This window comes from Amphiprion ocellaris, chromosome 17 (genome assembly GCF_022539595.1).
Source record: "Amphiprion ocellaris isolate individual 3 ecotype Okinawa chromosome 17, ASM2253959v1, whole genome shotgun sequence".
Lineage (NCBI taxonomy): Eukaryota > Metazoa > Chordata > Actinopteri > Pomacentridae > Amphiprion > Amphiprion ocellaris.
The window spans coordinates 11,929,866-11,950,402 of record NC_072782.1 but is presented as its reverse complement, the minus strand read 5'-3'; the positions used below and the strand labels follow the sequence as shown (position 1 = coordinate 11,950,402).

The window sequence follows — 20,537 nt, the reverse complement described above, 5'->3', positions numbered from 1 at the left end:
CTGATGTGGTCTGTACTCTACAGTATTTTAGTGACTCAATAAATGCCTAAGTTGTTTTTTTTAAATGCTTTTTAGTTTTTAATAAACATTTAATGGCCTATATGTAATCAATAAATGGCTTTGCCTATCTTAAGAAAAATTCACTCAGAACTCTGATATGTTAACAGTACTAAATAAATCAATAAATACATGCATCCACACAAAAATAAGTTAATACATTAACTGTGTTAAGATAAGATTTAGATTTTTAAAAAGTTGTTTATGTTTTTGCAGAATCCAGTATTGCTCACTGGTTGGTCATTACATTTTGTTAGTTTGATTTCACTGTTTAAAATGATGCCACCTCTTTTCAGACAGAACCTGTGATAATAAAACAATACAAAATTTTTAGTTCCGTGTTAATAAAGCACTTAAAGCTTTAAGTATGGCTAAATGCTTTTTTCAAAATTAAATATATCACTCCTTAGGTGGTAGTGGCCCCAAGTTCAGTAAAGTTGGAAAGATATTCACAGATTCGGGCTTCCAGCATCAATAACTCATTAGATATAGGTTGTCAAAACATAAACGGTGCCTCTTTCCCATTGTTGCAAGGCAGACAATGTGCTACAAGCCCAGTTTTATCAAAAGTAGCTGTCTTTCAAGCTACAGGAATAACATTGGTGTCTATGGAGTGAACAGGATCCGTCTGCAATTTGCAAAACTGCTGCAACAGTAAAGAGAGACAAATATTCAATAACTTCACTCTTATACATTGTAGTGTCACTAAAATCACTGCAGCCTTCAACTGGCTCCTGTTGACAAAGTGTTTTAACAGAAATGTAAATGCTGTAATTTGATTCTTTTAATGAACCATGTAACTTGAATGGATGTGATGCTGGTGTGACCACAGTGCACACGTCTGATGTTGCTCACAGTGGTCCAAGGGACGCTCAGGGAGTTTGTGTGTTTGCTCACACTCAGGAAAAATTACAGGGAACATTGCCCACCTCTCATCAGAAAACTTTGCACATATTATTAACCCTCGTGTCGTCCTGTGGGTCAAAATAGATCCATTTTAAAGTCTGAAAATGTAGAAAAAAAAATATTTTCACAGTGAAACTTCTGATGTCCACATTTTCAACATTTTTGAGAAATCTTTGAACATATTTTTGGTGGAAAAAAAGAAATGTTAAAAATGTTTCTTAAGAACATTCAACCAAAATCCTGTGAAATTCGATGGATTTTGGTTGATTATTTGTGAATGTTTTTAAGAAAATATCAGAAGTTTTTTTAGGATTTTTTGGAAGATTTTATATATATATATATATATATATATATATATATATATATATATATATATATATATATATATATATATATATATATATATATATATATATATATATATATATAAAAATAAAAAACTTTTCAGGAAAACTTTTAAGGAATTAATGGAATTTTCTTCCTGAAGATTTTGCAAAGTTTCAGAAGTTTTGGGAATTTTTTTTGCTGAATTTTTGGATTTTTTTTTTTTTTTTCAAACAAGGAAACACTATTTTTTGGTGCCCGTAAATGAAGACAACAGGAGGGTTAAAGAAAGTGCAGTTACCTCAACGACGAGAGAAAGAGAAAATGAAATGGATATTAGACTATAACATTTAAATCAAATTGAGCAGGCACAAAAACAATCAAATTAACTTGCAAGATGAGATTTTTAGAAATCAAACCCTAAATCCTACTTCTTTTGTCTTTCTGTTTTAAGCTGTTATGACTTTAGAGCCTTTATCCTGGTTGTCCAACGCCTCTATCTCCAGTCTCTCCTCCATGTCTGGCAGCCTAATCCGTGGGCGGGGTTAGCAGGGAGGCAGGCCTCTAAGCCCCGCCCTCCTCAGATCATACGTTACGCACTGAGTGGATGCTGCGACTCTCTGACTGCACCGTTAAGCTGAGGGGTCGGTCGGTTATGTGTACCTACTTATCACCTGTCATCCCGGTAAACCAGTCATAGATACAGGTCGATTCTCTTCTGGGAGCCTGTGGAGGAGCCACCACGGCAGCGGCACGCCGGGAGACACTGAACAGCCCTGCTGGTAAGTCACCCACCCACTTTTAAAGACTGATTTTAACATCTGGAGCTGTGAATGAAGCCAGAGTTGTAAAGTGAGTCACAAGATCTGGCGTTGAGTCAGTAGAGGTGAGTGTGGTTACAAAGAGGGTGAAGACAGAGGCTGTTTCCTGCTGATAAACTGACTGGAGGATGATGATGGTGGTGATGATGCTGGGGTGTAATGGAATATCTGCTCCATGCTTATTGGTCTTAAGTCCAGTTCGGAAGGGGTGAAAGAGGCTGTTGGCCCTTATAGCATCAAGCTGATCAACTCAATACTGGATTACAACGTTAGTTGCCCGCAGCTTACTGTCTCTTTCCACTGTTCGTCCTGTACACAGGCTTTATATAGCCTGTCACTGTGGGCACTGTGTGGTGATTACTGCTGTAGTTAATAGCATTTAAAGCATATAACCTGTCTGGGGTTGTTTTAAAAAAAGAGTTGCTTCTTCATATATTTTAAAATCATTAATAATGATTTCTTGCATTTAAAGGATACAGTCCTGTAAAATGGATATCAAGTTGTTCAGATCAGAAAGTTAGCACCAGGTTTTGGTCTTTCGCTACACCCAATAATGCAAACAAACACAAAAGGCTCTTTTGACTTCAAAGACAATGTAATATGAGCATTCCCTGTACAGGTCTTTGTGTAGGGCCCAGCTCATATCATATAACAGATGTCATATCAATCTGTGTTACCTTTGGCCGGAAATGAACCTTTATTGATATTACGTTTAGCATACATAATGCATAAATGATGGTTTCCGCTTTGTTGGCAAAGCTGGTGAAGAAATAGATTGCTGTCCTCAATTTTTGTTAATCACATAATGAAAGACGTATTCACTCCTAATCTTTGCACATGTACTCAGGCTACAGCTCAGCGTGTTCACTTCATGTTTCCATTTGATAGGAGGAAACCAGACTGAGGTGAGTTGACATGTTAGTACAGTAGCCACAGCCACACAATCACATGTCTGGAGCTAGAGCCATATACAGCAAATCTAACCCAAATGTTTCAAGAGAAGTCAGCTCTATCAGTTATTTTACCTTTAAAAATATGCAGTCGGCTTCACCACTCACGTGTGTCATTTAAACTACTGAAGGAATCTTGTTTCTCTTTCAAACACAGGGCTTGTAGCAGGTTTTGTGACCTTTAAATACAAGTAGCTGCTCCACTCATTTTACTAACCTGTTAACTTCAGCACAGTGGGATCATTAATGCTGCAGGTAGCTGTTGTCTCCTGTCCTTGAAGTTTCATTTCTTTCCCAACTGCTCAAGTGCCTGAAAAAACACAGCAGGCCAAAGGCTGAGTACAATTTCAGAGGCAGCACATTCACATGAAACAGTGAAGTTAAAAGTGTTGCAGTGAGTGTAACTAAAACAGGCAAACCGTGGTGTGGAGTTCTCGAGAACGTTGTTTTTATGACGGGCTGATCCGGTGCAAGTGCCACAGAAGAATATGTGTCCATTTGTTGTACTTTCAGATGAGCTTGTGTGTATTTTGAACCTAACTGTGCATTAAATGAGAGATCTTGAACTTTTTCCTTAAGCAGAAGTTGTATTTTATGGAACAATACTATATGGAACTGTACTTTTTCGGAATTAAATGTGATTCCAGATTGTTCTCACACTAATATTAAAAGTACAAATAATAAATCTACCAAATCTTTCTGCCCCCAGACTAAAGATTATAGAATCTGCGCTGCTCATTATTCCAAAAGATCAAAGTATAGAGCAGCAAAACAATAGTCAATTTTGATACAGGTGCAGGTTGTATAACTTAAAGTTTGCCCCTGAAGCGACAGTACAGCTCATAAGTTCATCAGAATCCAGTCTTCTTTTCCTTGGAAGTAGCTTCATTCCAATGAAAAATTACTCAGCAACTTTAGGTCTTCATCTTGTTCTCAGATGCACTTTGCCCTTAGCTACCATTACTAAGAAAAAAAAAAGTTCCTCAAAAGCTGTTGCTGTTCAGCCTGGTTTTTATTACAATACCAGGAAGTGTTTCAGCTGTTCCAGTCTCAACAGGATTCCAGGTGGTGATATTGATATAAACACAGCTTGAGTGATTTCTGGAATCTGTAAAGTATTTCTTCACCCAACACCTGCAACAAATCCTGGTTAAAATTACATTTTTAAATATTATCTGATAGGGACTAAGATATATTAGTAAAAAAAACTGGCACTCGAGGAACTGCTACAAAAAACCTGCTGGTCTGCTTTGTGAATATATACTCCACCTTTAATTGAACATTTATGCCCTGAGGAAATCAAATATGATTTACTATATAAACGGTCTCCTGAGCTTGTTTTATTTGCACTAAACAAAGGTTAAAATCAAACTGAAATGCATGAATGTGCAGTAAATCATTGAGGACATATTGTGCACTTTGTACCTTTGTTTTCTGTAACTTTCCAGATGAGAGAAGCAGGTTCTTAGAAAATGTAATGCTGTAGCTCAGCTGTGTTGGTCAGCCCTCCTGAAAACGCTGTGATACTGTATGAGAGAGAAATATTCTTTATTCATTATCTTTTTAAAGATGGGCTGCTGTACTGTAGAGCTATTGTACAAACAGGGGATGCTTCACTTCTCACATTTTACCTCAACATGTCATCTGACACGTCCTCTCCTCACCTTTTGAAGCTGAGCGGCCAATAATGAACACAAAGTGTAAATAATTCATAGCCACGAGAAGTGAATTTAGGTCTCAAGATGACCAGACTGAGTCATTTCTGATTCTTTTTTTGTGTATGTGTGCTGTGCTCTTTACGTTACCCAAAAATTAACATTAATTTTTATTAAGCGTTCATCACATCAGTGTTTATTATCCTCAAAGCACTACAGCAACTCTACATTTTTCCTTTTCTTTCTTAGAAACTGACACTTCTTTGTATCACCCTCAAGACATGCAGCATTTCACATTATTAGCTTAAATGTTGTTGGGTTTTTTGCATACCGTGTTCTCTTTTGTATACACTTCCTTTCAAAAGTTTGGGGTCACTCGGACAATTTCATGTTTTCCATGAAAACTCACACTTTTATTCATGTGCTAACATAACTGCACAAGGGTTTTCTAATCATCACTTAGCCTTTCAACACCATTATCTAACACAATGTAGCATTAGAACACAGGAGTGATGGTTGCTGGAAATGTTCCTCTGTACCTCTATGGAGATATTCCATTAAAAATTTCCAGCTAGAATAGTCACTTACCAAATGAACAATGTCTAGAGTGTATTTGTAATTCATTTAATGTTAGCTTCATTGAAAAAAAAATGCTTTTCTTTCAAAAATAATTTCTAAGTGACCCCAGGCTTTTGAACAGTAGTGTACTTGTGATGTTAACTACACTCCAAAAACTTAATCAGCAAGCAAGCAAGTTGTGTGATGGGACATGAAAATATACTCCTGGTGAGAATCCATAGATCATATTTAACATCAAGACCATTGTTATCTGCGAGAGACGAGCTGTGCTGTTGGCCAGCACTTTCCCAGCTTAGCAGCTTATTTAGTTTGGGCTACTGGTTACGTAAGAAGGCTATATGCAGCAGGAGGCTAATCCAGTGCCTTGATCTTAATGCCAATTATCAGATCATGGTGACGTTATTGAAATTAAGGCGCCATAAAGAGGAGTCGGTTACAACAGGCAGCTTGAAAAATAAAAAATAGGAAAGCTTTGATAGTTTAATCAGCACCAAGTACAACATGACTGTTACATAAGTCAATTTTAATTGAAGCACACACATGAGATGATAGCACATGCTGTAGTCCTGGTCCTGTTGTGGATTATTAATGGAGAATCCACCTGGAGGTGCATGGAATGTATACAGCGTACAATGAAATGCTTGGAAGAAATTTAGTAAGAAAGTGAGTCTTTGTAAGGTGTTGTGGTGACTAATAGAAATGCCACGAGCACTGTAGCGCCCTGATGTTTACTGCCACTGCTGACGTTTTACACAAAGTCTCTATGCACAAAAAGACGCACAGCAAAGGGAACTCTTGTGCCAAGTATACAGGTTTGCATGCTTGAAAAGATCCAGTTCAAAATAACAATGCATTAGACACAAGTTATAGAATGTACATTGAATCCCAGTTTTTGCAACAGAAAGTACAAAACTGCAGATGCACATCTGTCTGCGTCTTGAAAATTGTATTTTAATTGCTATTTTTGTATTCCATGTCATGATGTGTGTGCCAGAAAAACATGTTTTTGAGAGTCTGTTAATTTGAGGATGTTGTAGAAAAGGGTATTTGTCATCTATTAAGATACCGAAACAGTTTATTTAATTCAAGAACATTCTTAGTATATGAGCATAAGCCTATTCATACTTTTCCTGGCCTTAACCCTTTGTTCAATATGTCAAATCATGTGCTCAGAACAATTCATCATCAGTAACTAGAAGAATGCGATGCATGTTACAGAAGGTTTGTCTGCCAGCTTTCAGTTGTTGCAACATGCAACATAAACCTTTCCATCTTTTTAACTTCTATATTACCTCCCTGCCCTTATTCTTCCTCCCTCCCAGTCTTCCCAGTAGGTTTACAGATAAAATATATTGCAGGGTAATAACTAATACATCTGCACATGGCTCGCCAAATGCAGCTTTCCAAGTCATGTGAGGGGGAGTCGAGCCGCTCGCCAGCAACTCAAACCAGCCTTCTGCTGCGTGTTTCTGTTGTTGAGGCAAAAGCCTGAACTCAGGTTATGCAATCAGTTATGCCCCATGTGCCAGCTGGTGGAGGTATTCAGAAACGGAGAGGATGTTTTTTTAATCCTTAGTGAAACTGTATACATTCTCTGGAGGTCTTTATTTCCCTTCATTTCACCGCATTTACTCGTATTTACTCTGATTTTCTTGCTTCTTAGCATGTCTATTTAGGGCAGATGTGCTCTGTAAGTTGAGTTAAATGACAACTATGTACTGCATTGTTGTCCTGATGTTTTCCAAGCATGAATTACTATTTACCTCTGCAGTAAATTATGCAATATTTGATCATGTTTTTTCCTTCTCTAGCTAGTCTAAACTGTTCACCTGTTCACAGTGCCATCCTTTGATACTTTAAGTCACGATAAATTCATTTTATTTTGCACGTCTCTCAAACATCTCAGCTGCCGAAGGCAACTTTTCTTTGTCATGGAAGTTGTTATGACTCAATACAAGTTGTGCATCAACTAATTTCTCAAAAGCACAGATCAGACAGTTCTCTGATCTTCACCTTTCTTTGTTTATTTTGTATCCATCCAACAGCCAAGGCTTTGTGGTGCCATGATGAAGAAATTCAGAGAAGTTATCCTGCTGCTGTTGCTGTTGTCCTTTGTGCCTCATGCAGAGGGAACACGTAAGTGTTTGGCTCCTGCTTGACCTAAAACACAGTCTTAGTAACTTCTTCTAGCATCTGAGACGTGTCTGGTAGTTGGTTGGCTGATGAGACAGGAAACAGGAATCAGTGCCGCACAATTAATAAGTAACAGTGTGGTATGTTTGGTTAGTTTTGTTTTACATTATTCTGAACTTAAACCCAGAAAGTTTGGATTTTTTTGATAAAATTTGAAGTTAAATCTCAGGTTCTCTATTTTCAAAGTCAGTCATCTTTTTTGTCAATTCTTCAATATGTACATGACATACCGAGGATCGAAATTACGTTACTCTGCCTTCGTGCAACATTAGACTTTAAATAAACGCTTAGAAGGTTCTGAGAGATGTACAGAATAAGATTTAAAGGGGCAAAAACTAAGTAAATTAAGAACCAGGAAGCAAAAATCAGGTAAATTAGAACAAAGGAAAAGTAAATCTAGAACTAAGCAACAACTAAGAACTAAGAAAAGCAGAACTTAGTGAACTATAAACATGACCATGAGATAAAGTGGCAGATATAGTGCAAATGAGTAACAACAGTCCAAGTAGAGCAAATATGCTTGACAGTAGCATAACTGAATGAGCTATTATGCTTGTTTATAGTCTGTATGTGCAGGTAGGGACACGGCTCAGAGTTCCATTCCTTTTTGCTACATTATAGACCACATTTAGTATGTAGTCTAGTATTTCTTTTCATGTCACCTTCTCTATGTGCTGTCTGTGTTTAGGCTATAGCCTGCCAGGGAAACCTGCGCTGACCCGATGTCGTTCTCCTGAAAAAGAGACTTTCACCTGCTGGTGGGAGCCGGGATCTGATGGGGGGCTTCCCACTACTTACGCTCTGTACTACCGCAAAGAAAAGTGAGTGGCTTCCAGTTTCATACTGCAACACAATCAGTTATTTCACTGATAGGCAGCAGAAAAGCGGTGTGACTGTCAGCAGCACATAGTAGGGATTTGGGTGGTTTGATAGTGCCAAGACTGAGGGGCTTGATATGTCAGAATGCACTATGGCTTCAACTGAAGAAGAACAGCGCAAAACATCAGTGTAGCTGACACAATGGATGTCTCCACATGCCCAAGGTTGCAAAGTTGCCTTGGCAGAGGTTCACGTCGAGGGCAGCAGACTGCTATAAGAGGATAAAGATTGCAAAGGGTTATGTGGCTCTAGTTGTGCCTGTGGATATGGATTTTAAAATTGCTCACGGCTGATAAGGAGCAGGCATAAATGCAGAGAGGTACAGGGAGGACCGGAACAGTTATGTGCAGCTACAAAGGTTCATTCATCCAATTAGAAAAGTTGCACCGAGGCAGTTACGCTGTGTGTGTGTGTGTATACACATATATACACACACACACACACACACACACACACCCACATATATATATGTATGTATGTATGTATGTGTGTGTATATTTTACCTTTAGACTTACGTAGACAAGTTTTTTCTCCTTTTCCTGCCCAAACGTGAAGCTAGTCAAACTGTAACAGACAAATGTGAGAATTGTGTTGAATGTCAAATTATTCCTTTAAATATATGAAAAAGAGAAAAGAATGACTGTCCAACTGCCCAAGAAACAGTGATAACAGAGGGAGGAAGAAAAGCCCTAACAAGGACATAAATTTGTCTAGATCTTGTAGCTCTGTAGCTTATTCTAATGAGGTTTGACTCGAGTATGATCAGTGTTCTATTATTGCTCAGTCACAGCCAGAACATCGTGATGATGCTTGATAATTTGCATGAAATGGCAGTCTGGAGAAATGAAAAATGATGTCTGAATCACACGTCTCTGTGACCTCAGACTTTACCATTGTGTTCTCTGTAAATAATGATTCGGGGGAATTGATATAATCTATTTTTTACGTACTATATATAATTAGCATAATAACTGATCATTCAGGACTCATGTACATTACACTGCGCATAGTAACAGACTACTGCATTAATTTCACCCACTGTCACCCCAGTAGTGAATATGATTGTGTCTGATGTATGCTTGTGAGACACAGATGGAGAACCAAATGCACAGAAAACATCATTATGATTGTAGGAGGTTTTATTCCACATAGTCAGTCTACGTCAGTCTGTGACACAGCTTCTTTTATAGTGAGAAAATATAATAGCTGGTACTCAGTTATGCTCATTCCATTATTATTCCCACCAGGACTGAACTCCTTATAGATTCCAGATAAAACATTATAATGTGTCTACACTGTGGCTCGACTGACATGAACCCAGTGTCATTATTTACCTACATTTTACAGCATGTCTGACTGAAAGTTTAAACTGTTGTGTCAGTGGTTTTTACAAATTCATGATGGTATCTCATGTTGTAATGCTCCACCACGTCACACATATCACAGTGAATATTAAACTGAAGTTTTACAAGTTGTTCACGCCTAATTCACACATTTTTTTCATTTTCCGACAGTTTTTGTTAGAAGCTGTTGTCTAAGATTGTGTGAGATTTCCACGAGAATCATGAATACTTCTTTTATTTTCCCAAATCAGTACAATACGCTGCATTACCTTGTTCTGGGATTATAGTGAATGAGCGAAATGTTTAGGGCACATTATTGTAATGAAAGAAGTGACATTTAACATCATTAATGTCAATGAAAAAACAACTGCCTGTTCATTTTTGTTCAGGTAGTCATCATTGCCATTATTTTCCACGGAAGATTATAATAGCCGACAAAGACGCTGTGCTACTTTAAGCACCATTCTCCTATTTTTTAAATTAATACCTGTGTTAATTTTGTATTCCTTCCTAATGCTGCAGACATCGCCATGTTCCTTGTCCTTGTACATGTACTGTTCACCTTTCACTGTGCCTTTAGTTTTATTTAGACTTTTTTTCTTGCTAACAGCAGCAGCAGCAGCAGCAGAACAATGCACTTAAACATGCTAAATTCAGGTGTTGTTTGACAAAATACATTAAATGACCCCACTTTCTCAGCAATGAAGACATTGTGAATTTTCTTCTCCAACTCTAATACATTCATAGCCATCACCCGATTCCTTTCACTTAGGCAGCTATAAGAGCTTCACTGCTGCATGACGGTAATGGACACAGAAGCTCACACTGTCGTTCCACCTTACATCAGCACCAGTTACTGCTACAGGAGAAACTATACGTTCCTTCGGTTGTAAACATAATGACACCAAGTTGTGTTCATTAACCCTTGTGTTGTCTTTGGGTCTAAAATGACCCGGCCACTATGTTTAACAGCACAGAAAACCCCCTCAGTGACCTTTGTTCAACTTGAAATTCGATGACTTTCCCAAAAGTGAAATTCTTAGCATTGTTGTTGGTTTTGCTCCTGGTGGGTGGGAGCAATGATTGAAAAGATGAGAGAAGACTAGTATTTTGTAGTTGAGTTTTGTAGTTTTCTATTCCATTGTACAGTATACAGTACACTGCAGTTTCCCTTCAAAAATGCATTTCAAGCTACTTTCTGCACATTTCTGGTATTTTCTTAGGATATACAAGTACAATCTCTTGCTTCAAGTAGTTCACAGCTATGCTTACAGCTATGCAGTACCTTTAGCAGCAATAATAGTGATAATAAACCTCTACTTTAGTAAAGAAAACAGTTATAACATGTGTGATGTAATAAAAGCAAGTGTGTTCGCTGAGTCTTCCTGCCCTCTGAAGAGGCAAAAACCCAGATATTCACCAAGTGTGTGATGCATGACAGATTGGTTTTTCATGTAAAATAGGTTTTAGGTTGAAAATTCAATGAAGCTGCTCTATTTTAGAGGCTCAGTGGAGGCGGGTCAGTTTTGACCCTTAGGACCAGGTGTGTTCAGGATGTAAAGACAACATGAGGCTTAAATCATTCAGGTCTACTGGGATTCGAACCTGCAGTTTGTGGTTAAGTGATCATCAACACAGTTGTTTTCAATTTATTTTCTTAAAAACAGTAAGCTTAGAAATAGGGAACAACAATAGACAAAACACGGATATAAAAAAGGCTGACTGAAAGTGTGGAAACATAGCCCCCATTTACCATGCAGAAAGCGGCTCTTCCTCTCTGTCAGTTTCAGATATTGCAGCATGACGTATATCTGCTGCTCTTTTAACCTTCCTGTTTTCTTCATTTACGGGCACCAAAAAACATTGTTTCCTTGTCTGAAAAAATCCAAAAATTCTGCAAAAAAATTCCCCAAATTTCTGAAAATTTGCAAAGCTTTCAGGAAGAAAATTCCAATAATTCCTTAAAAGTTTCTCTTAAACTTTTTATTTTTTTTTTTTTAAAAATCCCCCAAATTTGGCAAGAAAGTTCTTGCAAATATTTTCAAAAAATGGGTAAAAAGCTTCCAAAAAAATCCTTAAAATATGTAAAGTGATTACATATATATCAGTAAAACTTCTAATATTCTCTTAAGAACATTCACAAAAAAATTTGCTGGATTTTGGTTGATTTTTTTGTGAATGTTCTTAAGAAACATTTTTAACATTTCTTTGTTTCCACCAAAAAATGTTCAAAGATTTCCCAAAAATGTTGAAAATTTAGACATCAGAAGTTTCGCTGTGAAAATATTTTTTTTTCTCCACATTTTCAAACTTTAAAACGGGTCAGTTTTGACCCGCAGGACAACACGAGGGTTAAATGCTGTTCTCTTGACTGTGTTGCAGCTCTGAGACGGTGTACGAGTGTCCCGACTACCACACAGCCGGGAAGAACTCCTGCTTCTTTAACAAGAACGACACGTCCATCTGGGTCAACTACAACATCACTGTCGTGGCCTCCAACGCTCTGGGCAGCACCTTCTCCGACCCCGTGGATATAGACGTGGTCTACATTGGTGAGGGAGATGTGGAGGGAGAGGTGGTGTTGCTTCTCATAATTCAGCCTGATGGTACAGACACAATTTCCCCATGAGGATTAAAAAAAAAAAGTGTATTTTAACACACTCGCACAGCTGCTCAGCAACAAAGTGGGTTACACTGTGGCTAATGCACTCAGAGGGTACTAACCCTCCCTCTAGCTGTAGCTGCTCACTGAAGGTCACCAAGAAGCAAAATACCCTCATCACAGTGCTGAAAACATTATAATCAAATCAAAAGTGAGAGAATTGAGGAGAAAACTGGTTAACAATGTATCTTTTCTTATTGTCTACATAATCCCATTAAAAGACCAAAACAAGCAACAATTGATTGTACCAGCAAACTTAACGCCAACGCCGACTATCAGCTACATATTACTTTGTGCCATGGACCTCCACTGTCATCCAAAAACCCATTTAAAGTCACACAGAGTTTAACTGGATGACTCGTTCTGTCATTACAGTCAATACAAACACTGCAGTTTATTTCGAGTGGATCCATACAAACCATCCTGCTCCCACAAGCACTCGCAAGAGCAGCAAATGCGTATTAATCCACAGCTGAAAATAGTCTCCAACAATTTTCTCCTGTCTGAGTGACATTTTCTAAGAGCTCAGCTGTTTTAGAAAATTATTTTGTGCTTTTTTTTTTTTTTTTTTTAACAAATCAAAAATATATCTTTGTGACCTATTTTTAAAATAGGAACAAATGGGGCTTGGGATGAGTGCTACAGACAGGACATGAGAGACGGACTAAAATATTGATGTTCATTCTAATTTTTTCAGCCTTCTCCCTCATTTACTGAAAAATAACACCCGATTAAATATAAATACTGGGTAGATCTACTTCGTAATATGTAGCAATATATGAAGATTGGTGCCATCCAGGCAAAATTCTAAATGCGAAAACATGTTGTCTGGTTCAAGAAATATAAAAAATGAGTGTAAATGAGGCCCAAAATATCCACCTTGCCCTTGAAGCTGCTTCTCTTCCCTTTATCTTTCATAGTTATGTTGATTTTATTTGTCTATCAAGCTAAAACAGTCTTTGCCTTAAATAGCTGTTGCCAATTGTGTGTCTCCAGAAGGATAAATTGAAGCCTAAACATTTCTATTTATCTCTACAATGTCCTTAAACAGACATCAGCAGATATTTTGAAGGTCTCCCCTGCAGTGACGGTGTTCATTCACTGTCCAGGCCTGTTTGTTTACTGTGGAGGTGACACAATCCTGTCTGTTGGGAAAACACTGGAAATTCCATCTATTGTGTTTTAGCCTGATCCTTTTCACACACAAAGTTGGCTCCTATTGTGTTCCTATGTTTTTTATTTAATGCACATGTTGAGGAAGAATGTATCTGTTTTTTATTCACATTGTCTCTCTCTCTCTCTCTCTCTCCAGTCAAACCTAACCCTCCAGAGAAGGTAGCAGTGACTGTGATGGAGGACAAAGGCTGGCCCTTCCTTCGGGTGTCATGGGAGCCGCCTCATAAAGCCGACACCCGCTCCGGCTGGATCACGCTCATCTACGAGCTCCGAGTCAAGCTAGAGGGGGAAAATGAATGGGAGGTACGTGAGTCATTGCTTGTACAAGTAGTCTTTATTTCTAATTAATATTCTGAACCCCAAGCAGTTTCTGGGTGTTTTTTTTTTTTTTTTTTTTTTTTTGCTCCTGTCACACTTTTACTCACTGTGGGCTCTTTTTTTTTTACTACAATATAAAGTCTATGGAAACAGCACAACCTTGAATAGAAGTTAAAAATTACTTCTGTGCAGCACGACAATATTATGATTACATGAGCCATAAAAGAAAAAGCAAAAATTTTATTCCTTGAACTAATACTTTTACTAAAACAGAAAAAATCTGGAATCAATATGTGTAATATTTTTGCAGGTTACCACAGCTGTTACCAATACTGGGTAAAAAATCATGACTGTACATACTATAGCTATTTTACTATTTACTATTTTACTACTTATATTTTAATTTGCTCCCATTCTTGTGTCCTATATGCTCTACACAGCCTGCAGTATCATGTTTTTAAGCTGATGTTTGGTGAAGATATCCAACAGAGTCATAAATGATTAGGTCATGGATCACTGGAAAGTTGAAAGTGCAATGATTCTCTCCGTTGTTACATTTTCTGGTTGATAAATGGTGTAATTTTGGTGATTTTTTTTTAAAAAGATAACATGGCCTTCAAACCTACCAGCACATTTTAGGGTTCTAGGGTTCATTTTCTCATAAAACCAAACAGTCTTATTTTGTATACGATGCAGCATTTATATCGTGTGGCACATGAAGATAGCTTGAAGGACTGACTCATCTGTGTCTATTATGTTGTACTTTCAGATGCACCTTGCGGGCCAGCAGAAGATGTTTAACATTTTCAGCCTGCGGTCAGGTGGTAGATACCTCGTTCAGGTGCGCTGTAAACCGGATCATGGCTTTTGGAGTGAATGGAGTTCGGCTTCCCACATCAAAGTACCCGACTGTAAGATATCCACCAACAATCATCAACACACACAAGACACATAATATCTATACTTCACTGATAAGATATAATGTTCAATGTTGTGGGAAACATGCTAAACCACTTTCTAGCTGAGAGATATTGATACCGCATTTATGCCTGTCCATTTAAGTTGGAACTACAGCCAGGGGTCAGTTTGTTGCACAACTTTTATCTCCCCCTTCTGGCTGTGAGAGTAACAACACAAACATTGTCAGCTTGTGCTTATAGTGAATGCTTTGCTATCACTGGCTTTTATCACGACTGTAATCCTTCCTGAAGTATCAGAAAATTTTCTCAGATCCTTCTTGGGTTTTTCTGCCACATTTGTAGTTGCTGTAGCGTCCTCTATCTCCGCCTCGTCTCTTTAGCTCCAGCAAACCTGGTTGACATAAAATGCATCACCTGTGGTGCATAAACATGGAAATGTTCTTCTGCTTTGTGGTTACCTGTACATCCAATAGGGTCCACGTGATGTATATTTCGTTATCTCCCCAAGTCTGTAACAGTGTAACCCAGAATTTGTGTCAACAACCCTTCAAGGGCAACAGTGTGCATACTCATGTAGATACATACCTACTGCGCATGTATGGAACAGAGTCCTCCAAGCAGACACCCACGGACTAGAAGTGTAGTAATGGCATCAATATGCTTTCATATTATCTGCTAGTGAACATCTTTCTGGCTGTGTGCCTCCATCCACAGACAAGAATTTGCTCCTTAATAACTGTTTCCCTCTACTTCTGTATTTGTGACATGAAAATACAACATGTTGGGCTGTTTCCACACTGACACTGATCGTCTGGATGTTGACCTATGGCAAACAGACGACTGCAGAGAAATAATATCTACCCCTTTGTTCTTCTTTCCACTCTTTGTCACTAAAGCTCTATTTTTACCCGGCAACATAACCATCATAACCTTCAAAAATAAACGTTTTCCTTTGACTGAGGCTGCTCAGCTAATTTGTCGGAAATGTAATTTCCCTCAAGCACTGAGGGACACAAAAAGCCTACGTGACAGCTCATAGTCTCAGTTGCAAACAAGCAGTAGAAAATCTCCTGGAGTGGGTCATTGAGGTCTGTCAAAGCCAAAAAGGCAGCTGCAGAATTCGATTAGATATCATTATATCCACCACATGGGCCATAAAACTGCCAGTAGCTCAGCTGAAAAAAAAGGACACGCTATCAGATATATGAAGATTAGCCTCATACATTTTACACCCAGTTTTCCCTTAGAGTTGCCCCATTAGATCCATCAGTAAAAATCTGCATGTCATCTGTCTGAAACTGATTTTCACAAGACTGCATTAAACAGTCCCATTATGCATCTGAATAAGCAAATCTTGTTTCCATTGACACCAGATTTGAAATTCTGGTCTACTTCCAGTTACAGACAGATTAACCTGCCGCTGATAGGCTTAATCAGCATAGCGTGAACTCAGCTGGTGAGACTTGAAAGTAACGGATGTTCATTTATATGCACGGTCCCAGCTTTAAAGCAGGAAGTCAGGTTTAAAAAAAGCAGCCTGGCTCTGTAAAGGTAAAAATGCACCTTCTAGCACAAGTAATTATCATCACAATCTAGTTTGTTTGATCAATGCAAACTACAGATTGCAAAAATGTTTGATTGTGGTTTCACTGGTAGCAGTGATTGCCCAAATGTGAAATTTTAACAACATAAAGTGTTGATTAAGTTATTGTTAAAAGTGCTGGTACAGTCTAAGTGCTAAGTTAAAACCCGACTGACAGATATGAAAATGTTAACAATCTTAACTCTCTGCAAGAAAGTGAACAAGCACATTTTACAAAATGTAAACTATTTCTTTAACTAATAGTTCACGAGAATTTACATATCCAACTCCATCAACATCCTGTAGTAAGAATCACAATTCAACAGTATAAAGCTCTCTGCTGTGTTGACACATTGGTATGTTGTGTCTTTCAGATTTCCATCGGGAAAGGTCAGTGTGGATCCTCATCACCGTCTTCTTCGCCTTTATCTTTCTCATAGTCTCGTGGTGTATACACATAAACAGCCACAGGTAAGAATGATCTGTTTTCTTTCTGGAGTTAGTTTGAAAAACGCTGACGTCTTCTTATTGTAGTATTAATATATGATACATTTTGGTGCTGAGCAGTTCGTTTATTTTTAATTGAACTGCTGATTTGGAACAATGATGTTAGCAAATCGCAAAGGCTCAGTCTGGCTCAGGGTTTAAACTAAAGTGTCGGTGTTTTAACAAATTCATCTCGTTCTCCATGGATGACAGTCATGTTTTTGATGTTATCTCATATAGTAATTCTCCATCAAATGTTTTAAATCTCTTACAAAATGAATATTGACCCGAAGCTTGACTTTTAGAAAAAATAGACTGTAGATCAAAAGTCAACTTCAATATCAGTCAGAAAAATCACAATTTGATATTTTCTCCTAGTCATTCAGTTCAATTTTATTCTACAATGACCCAGAGCAAGTTTAACATTTACAGTGGAATCACAACACAATCATGAAATTATTTTCATTAATGTATTATTATTATAAAGATATGAAATTAATCATAACTATTCCAACATTCTACCCCCATTGGAATTACTGCATTACCTCAAGATAAATAAGTAATCCATTCAGTTAAATTACATTGCTCTGGAATGATGTCATTCTTTGCTCTGTTGTCATGAGAACAGAAAGATCTTATTCACATCTTTAAATATCCATTCGGAGTGATAAACTGTTTAAGCACTTCAGATAATGTGATTCTTGGTGTGATGATAAAAGATAACGGTTTATTTAGCTTCTGCCACTCTGGACTCTTAAAGCATAAATCAAGTAAAGTGTTCATTTGAATGGTCTTGTCATCTTTGCTGTTCACAAACCCTGACATGGATCTTTTCTTTATGTCTGAAGCCTGAAGCATTGCATCCTGCCACCAGTCCCTGGTCCAAAAATCAGAGGATTTGATAAGCAGCTTCTCAAGGTAAAGCAGCAACATAACCAACAATGTCTCATTTATCCTACAATTCTCCTATTAATTTTATCATAATTAAATAGGGAAATGACTTCTGACAATTTGCAACAATTCTCCTCTTTACTTTATGTGTAGAATGGCAAGTCGGAGGACATCTTCAGCGCACTGGTGGTGTCTGATTTTCCCCCAACCAGTTCATCCAACTACGAGGACTTGCTGGTGGAATATTTAGAGGTTTACATCCCCGAGGAGCAGGAATTGATCCTGGAGGAAAGCAAGGATCTACACGACGGTTGCCTCAAACCAAAAGGCTCTACGTTTGACAGTGACTCTGGCCGGGGCAGCTGCGACAGCCACACCCTGCTGATGGATAAGTGTGGAGAAGCAAAGGACGACGGGCGGCAAACAGATCAGGACGGCAGTCAAACGGGTTCGGAGGCACAAAGGCAGCAGGCGGCCTGGGAGCAGGAAGCGCTGACATATGCTCATGAAGACATGATCAGCCCTGATATGTCCAGTGGGAGGGTGAAGACCTGGCCTTCGGTGTTTTCTCCACTGCCCCAGTACAGCTTAAGCCCACTTAGTCAACCGAGCTCCCTTGAAACGGCGAAGCAGCACTGCCTTTCTGACAGCCTCTTCCCCCCGAGCTCCTTATCATCCTACCTCACTCAGCCTGGCCAAAGCACCAAGGAGGCTCTCAGGTCAAGCTGCTCTGATTTCTGCTCGAGCAACAAGCAGCCTCTTCTGCTCCATCCCCAGCCGGACGCCCGACACCAACTCCAGGCTCGCAGTGATGTCAGCATCTCCAGCATCAGCCACAAAGAAGCACCTGCTGGTCTGCAGCTGCCCACTGTTCGATCCACAGAGTACGTTGAAGTCCACACTGTCAACGAGGAGGATATGGTGCTTCTCCATCCGGTTCCTGTAGGCCACAGCCATGGAAAAGGCTGCCTGCAGACGCACCAGGGGGAGGACTACAGCAAGGTGAATGGGGTGGATAAAAACAATGTGCTGCTGCTCCAGAGAGAAGTGATGGAGGAGCAGGTGGACATGTGCCCTTGTGAGAACAAGGACGCGAATGGAGCAACAGAAAGCTACTGCACATCTTCTGCTCAGAAGTCTATACCTTGCATTCATACTGCCCTGCCAGTGCAGGAGGAAAAGGCAGTGAATGGATATGTTGACACGGCCACCATGTTCCCCCTGCCCATTCACTAGCTGCTACATAACTGGCAGGTGCTGGACATTAAAAGATGAAAGTTGTAGGCCAGGACTAAGACACAAACAGAAACTGGATGACACCAACATACAGTGGTTGCAAAGACAATGTTTTGGTGTCAAAAGGTAGCCGTTACTTTTCAACTTCTTCTTGTATGAGAAAGGTCTTTTCACTGATTACAGTGCAGTAGTCAGGCATAGCCAGGTCTATCTCTACGTTGCTGGAGAACGGTCGGACTGCATTCAACGTCATTCTGCTATAGACAACAGAAATGCTCCATGATGCAGCGACGTAGCGATGGTGTCTTTGCTAAGTCATGTCTGAAGAGGATTTGCTTTGGGTGAACCATGCCAGGGAAATGAAACTTTCCATACCCGATGGACAAACATGCATCCGTTTTAGTTGTTCTGCTCTTTGTAGATCTTTACGACCATTCACTGTAAGAACCAAGCAAGCCTGCCTTATTGTAAGATCCAAGTCTTTGTCAGAACTTGCCATTTTCAGAGTGTGGGCTACTTTTTCACAGGGCGCTGCTGTTGTTTCTCATAGCAAAGAGGATTTAGGAAACAAAGGGAGGATGGCAGGCTTATACCCTCCGTCTATGTCCAGTGAGTCTGAATATCTGATAACAAATATCCAAGAATTTGAGTGAATGATTTAAATAATTATCAGAGAATGTAATTGAATATATAAATGATGTGATACTACATGTTATTCTGATTATATTCCACCATAAATCATCATTCTCAGGCACGCCAACTTTAAAAAAAAAACATTTTCATCAATATATTACTGTTGTTTCTCTTAAAAACTACTTGTGTAAAATCTAAATTGCAGAAAACTCAAACATCAGATGTTTTTAGTTGTTGCAATTTTTGTCCATGTGTATTTTCCTTCTACCCGGTGAGAAACCCCGACAGAACACTACATGTTAAAGCTATTTGTATATGTATAACATGAGATCCAGAAAGAAGAAAACTGAGAAAGTGGGACTAATTTGTGCTGTTTTGTGCTATTATAAACAGATTTTCCTCTGTTTACATATATACTCATTTAAAAAAGGAGTTATTTCTATAAAGACGTTTAGTTTTTGTGCTTGGAATGCCACGTACAACGTGCACTTTTGTATCTGTATAGCTACCCATAGCATAGCAGCAACACGTGTAGCTTTAATGACAGTTTCTAACTGCCCTAAAATCTTTTTGGAAAGCTTGTCATGAACATTATATTTATAATAAATTTACAAGGTCCTGTAACAAAAAGTTGTTTTTTCTTGTGTATATTGATAAGTCCATGTCTGTTATTATTATGTCGGTGTAAATATCAGCCTGAATCTATGTTTTTGAGGTGGGCATAGTGCAGTTCTTTTTCATATTGTCATTGTTGGAAAAAGAGAAAATTTAGCCAACTGTGCACTGAAAAGTTGAACTTATGACAAATTCTCAACCACTGAGTTCATCCACATCCTAGTCAGGTTAAAGGACAATAATCACATAGTGTGACTATAAAAAAGTCACATTAGAAATCAACTTTATTCAAATGAACAACCTGTTGACAG

At 38.6% G+C, this 20,537-nt stretch overlaps 1 protein-coding gene across 1 annotated transcript; it reads left to right on the top strand.

Annotated features, from left to right (window-relative positions):
* The first annotated feature begins 1,889 nt into the window (after positions 1-1,889).
* prlra (prolactin receptor a) lies at positions 1,890-20,241 on the top strand. The gene is made up of 9 exons (XM_023298020.3): positions 1,890-2,069; positions 7,338-7,428; positions 8,174-8,306; positions 12,090-12,259; positions 13,682-13,848; positions 14,633-14,774; positions 16,740-16,836; positions 17,700-17,769; positions 17,896-20,241. Exons 2-9 carry the CDS (start codon positions 7,356-7,358, stop codon positions 18,976-18,978), a joined length of 1,935 nt encoding a protein of 644 aa, XP_023153788.1. The 5' UTR covers positions 1,890-2,069; positions 7,338-7,355; the 3' UTR covers positions 18,979-20,241.
* The last annotated feature ends 296 nt before the right edge of the window (positions 20,242-20,537 follow it).